A 17,055-nucleotide genomic window follows, 5' to 3' on the forward strand; every position below is an offset into this window, starting at 1 on the left:
CAGAAGGCCCAGTACCTGTGAAAGAGAAGAAAGAGAAGAATCAGTTAGTTACAGCTGGACTGGCAATTAATGATTGGCCATTGTAACTAAATAATTAACAGAATCTGGTGTAAATTTCCTTATGCAAATTGAATGATGAATATCTCTCTCTCGTCTGAATTCTCCTAATTCTTCTTCTCCTATCTCTCGTCTGAATTCTTCTCCTAATTCCTTCTTCTCTCAAAAACTATAACAATTGGTATTCAGAGCTTTGATTCTGGCAAAAATTTCTGGGGGGCATGACAAAGAAGAACCAGTCTATGGCGGAAACTGATTTAGCGGATACAAAAACAGATTGAAGACTTAGCTGCTTTGGTGAAGAAGGGGCAAGAAAACTAATCCACCTAAATGGTGGGAGACTCAAGAGAATAGAATCACTGCATTAGAGTCCAGAATGGCCACTAATCAGGGTTATGTGAAGGAACTGTTAAAGATTCTGACAGGCAGGAATGAGGAACAGGAGCATTCTACTGATGAGCAGGTACAATCTCCTGATGAGCAGGTACAATCTCCTGATACTTCTAAAAATAAGGACAGAAATCCTGTTTTGGTGACTGTGGTGAATGACAAGTCTAGATTTACCTATAAACCGGATGAACCTGGGTTATTAAAGACTAAACCGGATGCATGTTTAGCTCTTAAGAACAGTTTTAGGCCTGAAAATCAAGTGGGTGAAAACAGTGATTCTAGACCTAATCTGTTTGGATTGGAAACTGAAAAAAGGGGGCCAGGAGGTTCACTTAACAGTGCTGGAACTATGTGGCACAAACCTAAGATAGATCTACCATTTTTTGATGGGGTCAATCCTAGGGGATGGATTCAAAAATGCTTAAAATATTTCTCTATTTGTAGTGTTTCGGTTGAGCAAAGAGTAGAGGTAGCTACTATGTATTTGACAGGCAAAGCAGAAATATGGTTTGATGGATATATAATGAAGAAGCACCATGTAACATGGCATGAATTTGAAGCTGATATCTGTCACAGATTCAGTGATAGATCTTTCTGTGATATTGTGGAAGAGTTTACTAAATTGACTCAAAAAGGATCAGTGGAAGATTATCAGGAAAAATTTGAGGAGTTACAGCCCTATATGTTGTTGCAGAATCCTACTTTAACTGAGGAGTTCTTTGTATCACTTTTTATTAGTGGTCTAAGAGATGATATTAAGCATAGGGTCAAGGCTTTGGATCCTAGAAACTTGTTTGAAGCATGTAAACAGGCCAAGCTTTATGAACTTTCTGTGGAGTTTGAAAATAAAAGATTAAGGCTTCTTTTAAAACCCACCCTACCCAAACCCCATATCTATGTCTAAGACACCTGCTATGCCAGTGTACAAAGCTGACCTCATCATCTAATCCAAAACAGAATCTTATGGATTATAGAAGACAAAATAATCTTTGTTTCAAATGTGGAGAGAAATATTTACCAGGCCATCAGTGTAAAAACAGGCAGTTCAATATGATGACTGAAGAGATTGATAATTTTCCTGTGGAAGTTAGTGCCACTGATGCAGAACAGATTCAGCAGCCAGAAGAAGAAAATCTAGAAATTTCTATGAATGCCATTACGGGTTGTATTGGCCATAATACTTTGAGAATTCAGGGTACTATTCAAGGGAAACCCCTGAATATCTTAATTGATAGTGGAAGCACACATAGCTTTTTAACCCCTAAATGGGCTGATGTTGGTATACAGATTACTACCCCTAATCCTCTGGCTATCACTATGGCTAATGGCCAGAAATTATTCAGCTCAGCTCGTTGCAACAAGGTAGAATGGCAAAATGGGCCATACTTTTTTACATGATTTTAGGCTGCTTAAATTGGGAGGAAGTGACATGGTCTTGGGGGTTGATTGGATGAAGTTATTCAGTCCAATACTAATGGACTTCAACAACATGACTTTGAGCTTTGATTATCAAGGGGATCAGATTTGTATTCAAGGTCAACAGCCCTCTAATGAATTACTACAAATTTCTGGAGCTACACTACTTAAAATGTCGCATGGGATTCAGATATTTTGGGTCAGTTGTTTTATTATATGGATGGGAAGTCTATTATTCCTACTGAAATTCAACATGTGTTGGATCAGTACAGATCAGTTTTTGATGAACCTAAAGGGTTACCTCCTCAGAGATCTCATGACCATGCTATTCAACTCAAATCTACTGCTACACCTGTCAATTTAAGGCCTTACAGATTTCCTTACAATCAAAAGGCTGAAGTGGAAAAACAGATAGCTTCTATGCTTTCTTCTGTTATTCAACCTAGTAAGAGCCCATTTGCTTCTCCTTGCCTTATAATTAAAAAAAAGGATGGAACTTGGAGATTTTGTGTGGATTACAGAGAATTAAATAGTATGACCATCAAAGACAAATTTCCTATTCCTATAGTGGAAGATTTGTTGGATGAGTTACATGGGGCAGTATACTTTCAAAAATTGATTTGAGGTCAGGTTATTGGCAGATCAGAATTAAACCTGAAGATATTTACAAGACAGCCTTTAGAACTCATCAAGGTCATTATGAGTTCAAGGTAATGCCTTTTGGTCTTACTAATGCTCCTGCTACATTTCAGGCACTTATGAATGAATTATTCAATTCTTTTTCAGAAAATTTGTTTTAGTTTTCTTTGATGATATATTGGTATACAGTAGCAGTATGCAGGATCACATTGAACACTTACAGCTGGTTTTAGAGGTGTTAAAGGTGAATCAATTATTTGCAAAATGGTCCAAGTGTTTCTTTGGACAAAATCAGGTGGAGTATCTTGGTCATATTATTTCTGTTGCAGGGGTATCTACTGACCCTAGCAAGGTGGAAGCTATGCAGAATTGGCCTAAGCCTAAAACTCTTAAATCTTTACGAGGATTTCTAGGCCTAACTGGATATTACAGAAGATTTATCAGAAATTATGGCATTATTAGTAGGCCTTTGACAATTGTTGAAAAAGGATGGATTTCAGTGGACTGATGCTGCTTATAAAGCTTTTGAGGATCTTAAATTGGCTATGTGTTTTGCTCCAGTTTTGGCCTTACCAGATTTTTCTAAAACATTTTATCTAGAAACAGATGCTAGTTCTGGAGGTATAGGGGTTGTTCTTTCACAAGAAGGAAGACCTATTGCTTATTTAAGTCAAGCTCTAAGTCCAAAAAATTCAGCATTATCTATATATGAAAGAATACCTTGCTATTCTCTTGGCTGTTTCAAAATGGAGACATTATTTGGAGAGTAAATCTTTTATTATTAAGACTGATCATGAGCCTCTAAAGTTCTTTTAGAACAGAAACTGACTACCACTATTCAGAAAAGAGGTTTGACAAAGCTTCTGGGGTTGGACTATACCATACAGTATAGAAAAGGGAAGTTGAATGTTGTTGCTGATGCCTTATCTAGAAGATGGGAGGATCAGGCTCACTACTTTGCTTTACAAGCTACTGTTTTAATACCTGCTTGGGTTCAAGAGGTGGAAGAAAGTTATCAAGAGGATACTTTAGCTCAGTATTGGATTTCAGCTCTTACTATTAATCCTACAGTTGACAGTAAATGGAAATATTCTAAAGCTATCCTTAGATACAGTGGTAGAGTTTATATTGGAGTTCATGGCAGTCTTAGGTTGAAGATTATTAAGACCTTACATGACTCCTCAAGGAGGCCATTCAGGAGCTCAAGCTACATATTATAGGATTCGGTCACATTTTTACTGGCCAAATCTTAAAGCTATGGTTGTTACTTATGTGAGAAGTTGTGAAATTTGCCAGCAGATTAAGGTAGAACATGTAGCAAAGCCTGGTTTGCTACAGCCCCTTCCTGTTCCTAGTCAGGCTTGGGAGATAATCACTATGGATTTCATTGAAGGTCTGCCTACTTCATTTAAGAAAAATTGTATTTTGGTGATTGTGGATAAGTTTACAAAGTACACCATTTTTTGTCTTTGGCTCACCCTTATTCTGCAACTGAGGTGGCTAAGTTATACCTAGATAATGTGTATAAGTTACATGGCCAACCTAAGATGGCCATTTCTGACAGAGATAAGACATTCACAAGTGTGTTTTGGAGGGAGTTAATGAAACAGTTGGGCACAAAGACATTTTTCAGTACTGCTTACCATCCAGAAACAGATGGACAAACGGAGAGAGTCAATCAATGCTTAGAACAATATTTGAGGGGCCTTTGCTTCTATCGACCTAAGCAATGGGCTAAGTGGCTACCATGCAGAGTGGTGGTACAACACCACTTATACTGCTAAAGATAACACCTTTTCAGGCGTTATATGGGTATAAACCACCTATTATGGTTTGGCCTATTGAGTCTACAGTACAGACTATATCAGAAATAATGAGCAGTAGAGAGGCTACCAGACAGTTGCTAAAAAATCAGTTGCAGATAGCAAGTAATAGAATGAAGCAGCAAGAAGATAAGAATCGAACTGACAGAACCTTTCAAATTGGGGATTTAGTTTACCTGAAATTGCAGCCCTACAGACAGACATCGATTGCCCTGCGAAGAAACTTGAAGTTAGCAGCAAAATTTTTTGGACCTTATCGTATTCTGGAAAGAATAGGAACAGTCGCATATCGCTTGGATACCTAATTCTTCTCGGTTGCATCCGGTTTTTCATGTCAGTTTACTGAAGAAGTTCATAGGCGATTCTTCCATTGTTGCTACTGATCCTCCTGCAGTAGATGAAGAAGGAGAAATACAGATTAAACCATTGAAAATTATGGCCAGAAGAATTATAAATAGAAACAGTAAACCTGTTACGCAACTTCTGGTTCGCTGGGAGAATCTTGCTGCAGAAAATGATACTTGGGAAGATTACTCGACTCTGAAAGGGCAGTTTCGGCGTTCGATCCTTGGGGACAAGGCTCGTCTCGAGGGGTGGGTATTGTCAGGATTGGAGAAGAAGAAGAGGAACGGCGAGAAAATATCGAAGAACATTTGGGAAATGAAGGTCGAGGGTTAGGGATTGAAGAAACAAATTGGGAATTCAATTAGGTGAAAGGTAAGGGGTTACTTACAGAGCAGGCCGAGCAAGAGGATGGACTGAAGGAGAAGCCCAAGACAGAAGGCCCAGTACCTGTGAAAGAGAAGAAAGAGAAGAATCAGTTAGTTACATAGCTGGACAGCTGGCAATTAATGATTGGCCATTGTAACTAAATAATTAACAGAATCTGGTGTAAAAATTTCCTTATGCAAATTGAATGATGAATTTTCTTCTCTATCATCTCTCTCTCATCTGAATTCTTCTCCTAATTCCTTCTTCTCTCAAACTATAACAAAATGTTTCGAGTTTAAGTTTTCTCGAGCTCGAATAGAGTTTAATTTTTGATTTTGAATTCAACTCATGCTTGACAATTTTAAGCTCACGGATTTTTTAGTAGAGTTAAATTCAGCGATACTGATTTACAGCCTTATCGTCTCATCATTTACAGACCTAGTGATGGGGATTTAGATTTAATAAAAATCTCAAAGTTCTTTGCTTAGGTGAAAACAAAAACTTAAACGAAGAGACAACTTTGGAAGTTCATGCCACAGAGTGCAGCAATGCTTATGATAGTGTCAAATGGCAGATGTCTGAAAAGATCATAACAAACAAACCCATCCTTTTCTCCCCATTGCTTCGAGTACTACAGAGCTAAAATAATTGGTCCAATCGTTTGTCTTTGCTACCTTTTCTTTTCAACTGGCATCTTTCCACTTTCATACCTTTACTGGCAATGACATGCACATATGATAGCATATTTGGAGTAGTTAAGCAAAATATGGAGCTTTAACAACTATTAGAGGGAAAAAACATATTTGGTTGGTGTTGCTTAACTTTCATGGCTGAACGTAGCTGAAAACCCAGTTTGTAATAACTAAAATAATACGAGGCAAACATAATGACAGAGAGAGTAGAGAGGTAGCTGTTGAGGTGGGGATGCTTGGAGTGTGTATATTTTTCTCAGTCAACGACATACTTTAAGTGGGAAAACGTTGACAGATTACGAATCAAAACAGAAAGATAATTAATTTGCTTTTCCCTGTTAAGGAAATGGCTAAAAATCCCTTGCAACACAATGGGGTCACGCTGAAGAATCACTCCCCCAACACATTCACGACACCATGTTAGAGGTATCATGAAAGCTGACAAACATAATTCACCCACAAAAAACCCTTTCTTCTTTCTACTTTTAGCTTCCATGGTTAAATTCTTAAAATATTCAATGGCTTCACCCTTTAAATTGGCTCCCCTCCTCGCTTCCACTCCCTATCTTCCAACTCTCACAGCTTCTCTTCCCAAATGGCTACCTTTGACACTTTCTGCTTTCTGTGCTTATGCTTGTTGATGTGGTATTATCTTCAAGCTTTCCCTGCCATGGCACATGAATGGCCTGGAGGAGGCTCGACCAGGTTCTATGTTTTCAAGGTCAATCCATCAAATGCATGAAATACCGTGCTATACAATTATCTTTATGTTCTCGTTTCTGGTTTTTTCTAACTGTGAAGTGTACTTTTTCATTGCAAACAGGTGCAAACCTTGAGAGTTTCTAAACTGTGTAACACCAAGGAGATTGTTACCATTAACAAGATGTTTCCGGGACCTGTCGTTTACGCCAAAGAGGACGATCGAATCATCATCAAGGTCTCGAATGAGACCCCCTACAATGCCACCATTCACTGGTATTATCAATCAGAAAAGTCCAAAGGTTTACAAATTGTATATCATTATTAATCATTGCGCCCTGTTATTTTCCTAGGCATGGTGTTGGGCAAAAGCTATCATGCTGGTTCGATGGTCCATCTTACATCACCCAGTGTCCCATTCAAGCTGGCCAGACTTTCACGTACGAGTTCACGATGGTGAAGCAGAAAGGCGCCTTTTTCTGGCATGCCCATGTTTCTTGGCTAAGGGCCACTGTTTATGGTGCCATTGTTGTGTATCCTAAGACTGGGGTCCCTTACCTTTCAAGCATCCGTACGAGAACATATAATAATCCTAGGTATATATATATATGATCTCCTTCGATCCGACATACCAAAATACTTAAAATAATGTGATCAAATGTGTTTGGTGATGATGATCAAATGTGGCAGGGGAGTACTGGCTAAAAGATGTAGTGCAACTTGAGCAACAAGTTCTAGCAAGCGGAGGAGCCGCTCCACCGGCCGATGCATTTACCATTAACGGTCACCCAGGCCCTAACTACAATTGCTCCTAAAACGGTATACAACATACTTAAAACACTAATTCTTTACTGTATGTGGTTACATTTGGTCACTTGCTTTGATCATGGTGTGCAGATGTCTACAAGATCAATGTGGTTCCCGGGAAGACATATATGTTGAGGCTAATCAACGCAGCGTTAAACATGGAGAACTTCTTTGCCATAGCTTATCATAAATTAACAATTGTGGAGGCCGATGCTGAGTACACCAAGTCGTTCATCACGGACCGTGTGATGCTGGGACCGGGGCAGACCATGAATGTCCTTGTCACAGCTGATCGGCCCATAGGAAAGTACTCCATGGCCATGGGACCTTACATGTCTGCCCAAAATGTTTCGTTCCAAAACATATCGGCGATTGCTTACTTCCAATACGTAGGTGCAACCCCTAACAGTTTATCGTTACCTGCTAACTTACCTAGCTTTAATGATAACCTTGCTGTAAAGACTGTCATGGATGGTCTTAGAAGCCTTAATCCTGTTAGTGTTCCAAAAGAGATCGATACTAGCTTGTTTGTCACATTGGGATTAAATATCAACAAATGCCGGTCCAAGACGCCGCAGCAGAATTGCCAAGGCACGAACAATGGGACATTTGCAGCTTCCATGAACAATATAACCTTCGTGAAGCCCACTGTATCTATTTTGGAAGCTTACTATAAGAAGATCGATGGCTATTTCACCGAGGACTTCCCCGGGGCACCACTTAAATTCTATGACTTTGTCAATGGGGCACCAAACAATGCTCCTAATAACACACAGGCCATCAATGGAACTAGGGCCAAGGTCATCGAATTTGGAAGCAGGGTCCAAATTATCTTCCAGGACACTGGCACAGTCACAACCGAAAACCACCCGATTCATCTCCACGGCTACAGCTTCTATGTTGTCGGATACGGTACGGGGAATTTCGATCCGCAGACCGCAGACCGCAAACTTCAACTTGATCGATCCACCTTATATGAACACAATCGGTGTCCCTGTGGGCGGATGGGCGGTAATTCGGTTTGTGGCCAACAATCCAGGTAAGATGTAATTGTTTTTACAATGAAAATTGAGATCCCTATTACTCATATATTCGGTTGCTGTTAAACAAAGTAGAAATTGATTTGTTTGTATGGTATTAGGGGTTTGGTTTATGCATTGCCACTTGGACATACACCAATCGTGGGGATTAGACGCGGTGTTGATAGTGGAGAATGGGAAGGGAGAGCTGGAGACTTTGCCTCATCCTCCTGCAGACATGCCTCGCTGCTAGACCACCATGCATTGAAAAAAAAAAGAAGAAGCTCTTGATATTTCTCACCAACTATTGCTTTAGGTGCAAGTATGTTATATATTCCATTTCTCTTTAATTGGGATTGTCAATTTGTGTTTGTAAAGATTGGAGGAATAAAACCCCACATTTCTTTTCCTTTCATTTCCCTTATCCACCACTCTTTTTTGTCTAGGCCTTTTGGGATATCAGATCTCAGTCTCCTTGATGCAAATAGGTCCATCATATGCTGGTCTTTGGTTAACGTAGAGGGTTATTTATAGGAATAATATTCTTTTTAACCTGTTTTTTTTAGTTAAAATGACACTCAAATAATATTTTAACTCAAATAATATCCTTTTAGATTTTGGAATTTCGAGTATTTTATAAAAAATACTAATTATTTTTAACTGATGTATCCATACAAATCTGATTAAGTATAAAAAAATATATTTGACTCAAAACAATAAATTTTTGTAATTATTTACTTGAATATAGTCTTCTAAACATTTACTCATTGAATGATTGAAGAACACTCACACACAACAAACTTGTGCCTGTGCAAATACATGTTTCTAACACATATGGCATGCATGAATATGATTTCTTTTTGAATAAAGTTCATAGATACTTTTATACTTTTAACTCATTATTATTCATTTATTTCATTTTAACCCTGAATAATGTTAGTGCGTCGCATGAATGATCTGCCACATAGATAAAGATGTGTCTGGCCATATTAGTGCCATTTTGATTAAAAAAAAACTTAGAAATGGTATTGTTACTATAATATTGCCTAGGATATAGTAACCGTATTAAAGATAGATCAATCAAACTGTCATTTGTACATAAATTATATATAAGTAGTAAATTTCATCTGATTTGATTAATTTTAGTCTCATATTTTGTAAATTTTAAAATTGTAGTCCTAATCTAAATGATACAAGAATAATATACTTAAGTTCTTGAGATTCAAAATGATGAAATTGGACAACATGAACTAAATCTACAACCACCGAGAAGAGAGGATCAAGTTGACTTTACTGAAAGCTAAGGGGAAACCAAACCATATAAACACTGCACATCCGCCATTAAAATTTTAATGCATTTTCATATATTGAACAAATCCTGTCTCTACCTCATAACATTGTAGTTTTCTATTTCTTTTCCAAAAAAAAAGGGGTAAAGTTAATATGCAAAGAATTGTTTTCTATAATCAATTCTTGCAATTGGGTAATCAAAAGTTAAATAAAGGAGCTTCTAGTCAATAACTACTTAACTACATCACAATGGGTTTGATGCTACGAAACCAATATTTTTCAGAACAAATACCTCTCACAGGTTGAAGACAGATGACTTAGCTTGGCTTAATCGCATAAGAACAGCAATCCAAATGTAGCACATCAGTGGAATATCGAAATAGACAAACCAATGATTTGACAAATGCAAGCAGCCGCCACTATGGGCCAAAACCTGTTAATGCATTGCGACTGCCAATTATTATGCAACTACCCAACAAATCATGAAAGCAAACTAACCCCACCGGTTTTTTCGGAAGTATTTCCTGTCCACCGGCTATAAATCTACTCCTCGCGCACTCTGGCTGATGAGTCGCTTTCCTGAAAGACCCCATCAAAACATCTCCAGTTGTATGGCAATATAGACAACTTCAAATGGGACCAATCAATTGGTATGGCCATGTAATGTGGATACAAATTAAAGAATAATATCCAATAAAATCCAACTGGCCATTTTCAGACATCCGATTCAACTAAGTACAGGAAAAGAATGTTGAATATAACTAAGATTTAATTCCACAGTAACAGACCTGACAACCTTAGTTGGCCGGTAAAAGGAAAAGTATCACCTTGATATCCAGATCTACTGCTCATACTTATGTTTGTCGGTTCAATACCACATATTGGTACCAATTTGGACGTAAGCTTACACCCAGTGATGCGCAAATTGGAAATCAACCAAGCATAAATGATTTTAGCCCCACAAATCTGAACAGTGAAAGCTTCAACATCTGTGACACCATTCTTGTTTTGCTAAAACCAAACATGGCAAAATTTTGAAGTCTCAATAAAGCTAATGGTGAATTGGTAATCCATAATTTTGAAATGACCTGATCCGTCCATCCCAACCAGCTGTTACAATTACGAGGCCCCAAGAATGAGATGCACTCTGACAAGACGTCTTAAGCAACTTGTACTGACATTTACACATTGCAGATGATACAACCAAGGAGTTCGGAAGGGGGAGCTGTTCCTCTGGCCAGGTTGCAGTACCCTTGGGCAAAGATTCAGAGAAAAATCCATGGCCCAAAGAAAAACGTTCAGAAGAGGAAAATGGTAATTTGTGTTGAGAGCTCTCGCTCAACTCAGACTGCAATAACCCAGTATTCCCATTACATGTCCGTGTGCTAGAAGAAACTATGGGTGATGGCACACTTCCTGCCATATTTGAGAAAATAGAGTTTATAGATGTCATGCCACACCAAGGTATGGCTACTGATGCATTATTTGAGAAAAAGCGTTCACAAGACCAATTGTTTTTTGCTTGGGGAACTGGTCCATCCTGGATAACATTGTTCCACACATAGACATTAGAATCTTCACTTGCTGAAACAATTCGCATTCCATCTGAGGTAAATGAAGCAGATATCTGGCTCCCTGCATTCTGCAGACCTGTAGATAACACATAGCCATGTAATAAAAGAGTAAAGCAAGCAAAAAAAAGTTTCAAAAGTGAAACAAAACACCCAAGTTTTATGTAGTAATTTCCTATCCATTTGGTAAGGAAACAATGTATTAAAACATGTAATAAATCGTTCCTTCTTTTTTTCCCCCCACACCTCCCAACCAATAAAACATGTATGCCACCACTTTCCATTCACCTCAGACCCAAAAGGGGAAAAGCATCTTCATATGAGTTTGAGAAAATCTCCTTCAATGACTCCAATTTGGGTAGTTCAAACTTTGATAAATGTTTACTCTCCTACTTGCAACACTTATTTTCCATCTCAATGCATCATTAAATCAGGCAAACAACTACCTACCTCGAAATTTGCAGACCACATCAACATCATGGAGGATTCGAACTTGTGAATCAGCAGAAGTAACCATCAATTTATCCGGGTCCCCAGGTGCAAACTACACGATAATCTCTTTATTAATTTTCAAATGCTTGGAAGCTTGGTTAAGGACAGATATTTCAACAACAGAATGAGGAAACAGATGGTAATCATCATACCTGAAATCCAGTTATCCTACTGCATACTGATTTCTTCTTACTGCGTAAACATATTTGAGCATTAAGTTGCAGATGGTTATCTGATTTGCATAAATAATACCAGTTAGTGTTTCCCAAACAAATTAACCTCCAAAGAGGCATCTATAATAGGTTTGGTAGAGAGCACATGGTATTTGGATGAGATAAAAAAATGCAAATTACCTGTCAACAATACCATGTTGTCAATTTTAAGTACAAAAATATTCAGCTTAAAGAAAATGGAAGCCACAAATATGAAACAAGAAGATTCCACAGAAAGTCCAAAGAAAAAATTTCAAAAGGGATGCTCACCAACATCCCCCTTCATATTGCAAAAGTAACCCAAAGTTATTTATTAACAACTTGGATGAAACAATTTTAGCAGAAAGTAAACTCTTCACCAAAAATTAAATCAAGTGATATTAACAGGCAGCAGATAATCTTTTTCATTTCCTCAGTTCCTCTTGATCTCTGCAGGCCTCCAAACTTACAAGTTTCTGACACAGATTGTTCAACACAAAAGATTTTTTTTGTTGTTGAAGTTTTTAATTTCCTTCAGCCAAAAAGTATTTTGATGATATCCTCGCACCATTCTATTTCAATGTATTAAAAATGGTCAAATCTAAGAAGAGTATGATTAGTCCTAGTGACAGCTAGATAAAGAGTTAAAGTTTCCAGATCCTAGAATTGCAATATCGCAGATGTTGAACAAAAAACTGATTTTTCATAAAGGGGACTAGGGAACTAAAGATAATATACCTGAAGCATCATAAAAGCGGCAATTTCCATTCATAGAACCAATAACTGCACCCTGCAGAGAGAAAAAGAGAATTAATGAACTCAAAATCCTAAAAGTCAATTGCAAAATAACTTGGTTAAGAAAAGCTCCATTGAACCTTTCCGTCAGGACGATAGCAAACAGCTGTAACGATATCTGTCACGTCAGTCCAATCAACAACTTGACCACCAGGAATTTCCCAGATGCGCACTTTCCCATCTATAGAACCACTTATGAAGTAATCATCATCCACTGGATTAAATTGAACGCATGTTACTGCATCACATAGCAATAAGAACAAGAACAGTTATAATGGTATAAATCACAATGCCAAAGGTGATTGTTCACCTTAATAGACATTTCTATAACAAAAAATAAGATATGATAAAACTCAAGTATGGATTCAACTATGCTACCATAATCATTGTGGGCAAATACTTTTTGACATTCGTCATATCCAACTTGCCACAAGCGAACTGTCTTATCAACAGAGGATGATAGAATATGCTGCAATAAATAAATCTTAATAACAAACCAAATAAATTCTAGCAAATTGTTTCAGAGTTGAAAGCAATTACTGACCTTATTCTTTGACCAAGAGAGGTCCAGGACCTCCCCACAATGCCTGCGGAACTCATGGATAGGTTTATCTAAAATTCGAAAAACCTTCCGAGGGAAAATGACATAAGTTGAGTCTGAAATTTTCTTCACTCTCTTTGATTTGCCATTTTTCTCTCTGTCCACGTTAAGAGGAACCAATTCAGAAAAGTTATTTACTGTGAAGTAGACACATGAAGGATCAACATCGTGGATGTCAGAACTCCCTGATCGTTGAGACTCGGAAACCTGCCACACACGCACAACACCATCTTCACCTGCACTTGCAAGGTACCGACCATCAGGGCTAAACTTCATTGTTAAGATTGACCCTTCATGAGCTTGGATCTCTTGCCCCTTGTAAACAGCTGAGAACTCCTTTGACTGCTTCTTGTATGATCTAACTCGAACCATTTGAATCCTAGCCTCTGTACTTGGATGACAATCATTGGATATCATTCCGGCAGATCCAACCTGCCTATCAACGATGCAAGCAACAGCACCTAACCGTCTAAGCCATTGGTTTTTCCCCTGCTTTATTTCTGGCCCTAAATCGGAAACACCTTTGACTTCCCGTCGCATTGCTTGTTGAACTACAGGGGATAAGCCAAGCATCCTTTCGAATTCATCAACCGTAAGCAAATGATTAGACCCTACTTCCCGCAGTTTCCTGAGCATTCCATCCTGACTAAGTTCATCCACAATGAACTCTGTCCCATCATCCAAATTCTTAATCCTACACACAAGATTATCATCCAATGCCGCATCTAACAACTCCCTGGCATCACTTGATGAACAAGAAATGGAAGACTTACTGGAATAAAAACTATCAGAACTAGATGATCCTAAGACCGCTACGCTCTTCTCCATAATTCTATCAGTCTCTACTTCAATTTCATCACGACACAAATTAGAAGGATCTTCCCTGGCAGTCTGATCTACACTTAAACCCGCCCATTTCAGGAATTTATCACGACGTTCACGAATGCTACTGAGGTTTTTAATCCAAATTTCAAATCCAAAATTAGCCGGCATCGAATTGATGGACGTGGAATACTCAGAATCAGAATTCTCCGGGCAATCGGATCCTGACTCAGATACAGAGGTGACATCTTCGCGGGTGTCAAAAAATTGATCATCCTCTTCACTTAAACTCCCCATCATTATTAACTCTTCAGTTCAACGTCCTCTCACAAAAACGAAAACCCTGGGCAATGTTCTAAATCCCCTACAAGGATAACGTGAGAAACAGAACAACAAAACCCCAGAAATAAAAGGAAACAAAAAGAAAAAAAATTATTTCATATTCAGAACTACCATACTAATACCCAGAAACACATATCCCAACTAACCCTCCCCCCAAAAAAAACTAATAAGATGATATAACGTTGAACAGCTTTAAAGCAAAACCCAAATCCCAAAAACAAATGTAAACAAACGGATCAGATATGTAAAGCAATAAGAAAATAAGCAAAGGATAAAACAACAAACTTTCGATGAACATATAAATAAGATTGAGTTTCTCTTTTTTCTGCAAAAAAAAAAAAAACAAAAAGTAGGAAAGGTAAAAAAGTGATATAATGGGTAAGGATTTGGGCACCTCGAGTTTTCGTTGAAAAGTCCGTCGAGCCCAATATACGACTTATTCATCACATCACATCACATCATCACCTTCCCAATTCCCATGGAGATTAGAGAATCAGAGAGGGAACAAAGATTACTTAAAAAAACAAAACAACAAAAACTAAATGGGAAGTAGTTAAGTAGAAAAGTTGAGGTGACAAAATATGGGAAGGGAAATCTCGAAAGGAGTGAAAACGGGTGGACTATGGCCCGAGAAACAAGATTTGGAGAGGCGAGCTTTGTTTGCCTTGCCTTGCTGTCCTGCCCGTACTATTTCCACTTTTTTTTATTTGAATTAATCAATAATATATAATATATTGATCGACTAATTAAGATTGAATATTATAGAGTCGAGTGCGATCCTTCTAATCTAGTTTATTTCATTCACAAACGTCAGGATTCGAACTATTAACCTTACTTAAAATCTAATGTATCATCCCACTAGACCAACTTATTATTGGTTTTTCAACTCTTTTTTACTTCAAAGTAATTAACCATCTTAATCCCTTCAAACTTTCATTTTAATTTCATTGATATTTTCAGTGGCTGTAGATTTAATTGCATTAAGTGTTTGGAGATTATAACCCGCTTAAGAATTATAAAAACATTCAATTAATGAGATAATTGTATATGATCCTTAAGCTATGATATTTATTTTATATTGGTTCTTAAAATTTAAAATAATTTATTTTAATCCCTAAACTATAACTCTCAATCTAAATTAATCTTTAAATTTTAAAATATTTTATATCAATCCTCAAGTTATGATATATTATACCTGATGTGCGATTAACTCTCAGTTTATCTAAAGAAAGTTATACTACTTTATTAAATTTTAAAAAATATATTAAGCGTGATTAAAATTATGTCAAGTGTTTTTTATATTCTCTTAAAAACCATCATTTTAATATTATTTGTAGCCAAAAAAAATTTACAGTGCATGAAATAATATTTCATATTTTTATTTACTTTAATTATTCGTACGTTGAAATATAACAACAATAATAATAACTTTTTATGTGCATAGTTAAGTAGCATCATATATATATCGATGATAGAATTTTAACTCTACAAGGAAGATTAAAAAAATATTATCATTAATTAAAAGTTTAAATAAAAATTAAATAAAAAGTATAACGAATTTTAAATTTATTTATAAAATACAAAACACTTATCAAATGTAACAAATAATATACATTATCGTATAACATATAAATTATATCTTTGCTGTATAACGTGAAAGTGTTACTTATTATTTTATGATGAAAAAGAAAAGAAAAGTATTATTATCCAAAGCGTGTCGCTGACAATTTCAAAGACAATACCATTGGAGGAGAGTGAAGAGCTGGTTGAATTCAACGTAATTACAAATGTGACAAAATTCTGAGAATTTTCATTTAGAATTTTAAATAGAATAATTGATTTTTTTATTACATCAAACTCAAAATTAAAATATTTGATCACAAAAATTAAACATGCTATTTAATCTTTTAAGTTTGAATATTTATATTATTATTATTATTATTATTATTATTATTATTGAGAATTGTTAAATATATAAATGGACCAGACCAAACTAATAAAACCAAAACCTTTTTGAAACAGAATCATTTGAGGTTAATTGGTTTAGGTTGGTTTTTTGGGTTTCGTCAATATTCTGTTGCTTAATCAAAGAAATGGAAAACCGTGATGCCGGCTTCATGCTAACTTCAGCAGTTTAATTATCGTAGTAATGTAAGAAATTTCGTATGCATGCATGAAGCTGTCTGCTGTTGAACCAGCAATTAACCCGGTTTTCAAGCTCTCGCAAACCTTTACAGGTAGTATTAATAAGGATAAATTTCATGTTCAGTACTTAAACTATTACTTTTGTTTCATTTTAGCATCCCGAACTTTATTTTTTTTAAATCATTCCTAAAATTCAGTTTAAGTATCATTTTGATATTTCGCCGTTAAAATTTAAAAAGTATAAAAATTAAAAATAATCAAATTTAAATAGATAGACCTTTAATATTTGATTGAAATTTAATTTAACATAAATTTTCTTCTCATTGTCATCTAATTAATTGTTCTTCTTGATATATTTTAATTTAAATATTTTTCATGCATGTCGTGGTGCCTGCCCCATAACAAACCCACTTTCACACAATAATGAATATTCCTACCATGTACCCCCAAATTCGAAAAAACAACATTCAACAAAATTTGAAAAAGAATATATATTTGTATATATCATAATTCAATAATAATGTACGACAGCAAAAGCAAGCAAGCAACCCAT

At 36.5% G+C, this 17,055-nt stretch overlaps 1 protein-coding gene, 1 long non-coding RNA gene and 1 pseudogene across 2 annotated transcripts; 1 reads left to right on the forward strand and 2 right to left on the reverse strand.

Annotated features, from left to right (window-relative positions):
* Positions 1-428: 428 nt before the first annotated feature.
* Positions 429-10,376, reverse strand: LOC120201582. The gene is made up of 3 exons (XR_005523659.1): positions 10,091-10,376; positions 9,627-9,631; positions 429-440 (listed from the first exon to the last, which is right to left on the reverse strand). It is a non-coding gene; the product is annotated as an uncharacterized LOC120201582 (long non-coding RNA).
* On the forward strand, positions 5,908-8,545 carry LOC120201581 (annotated as a pseudogene).
* A 97-nt stretch (positions 10,377-10,473) lies between the features above and the next one.
* Positions 10,474-14,448, reverse strand: LOC120201579 (WD repeat-containing protein 44-like). Its single transcript, XM_039202170.1, has 7 exons — positions 13,137-14,448; positions 12,971-13,061; positions 12,673-12,830; positions 12,536-12,587; positions 11,759-11,838; positions 11,565-11,658; positions 10,474-11,193 (listed from the first exon to the last, which is right to left on the reverse strand). Exons 1-7 carry the CDS (start codon positions 14,313-14,315, stop codon positions 10,595-10,597), a joined length of 2,253 nt encoding a protein of 750 aa, XP_039058101.1. The 5' UTR covers positions 14,316-14,448; the 3' UTR covers positions 10,474-10,594.
* Between the last annotated feature and the right edge of the window lie 2,607 nt (positions 14,449-17,055).

The sequence above is a fragment of the Hibiscus syriacus genome, unplaced genomic scaffold (assembly GCF_006381635.1).
Source record: "Hibiscus syriacus cultivar Baekdansim isolate YM2019G1 unplaced genomic scaffold, ASM638163v2 tig00007671_pilon, whole genome shotgun sequence".
Lineage (NCBI taxonomy): Eukaryota > Viridiplantae > Streptophyta > Magnoliopsida > Malvales > Malvaceae > Hibiscus > Hibiscus syriacus.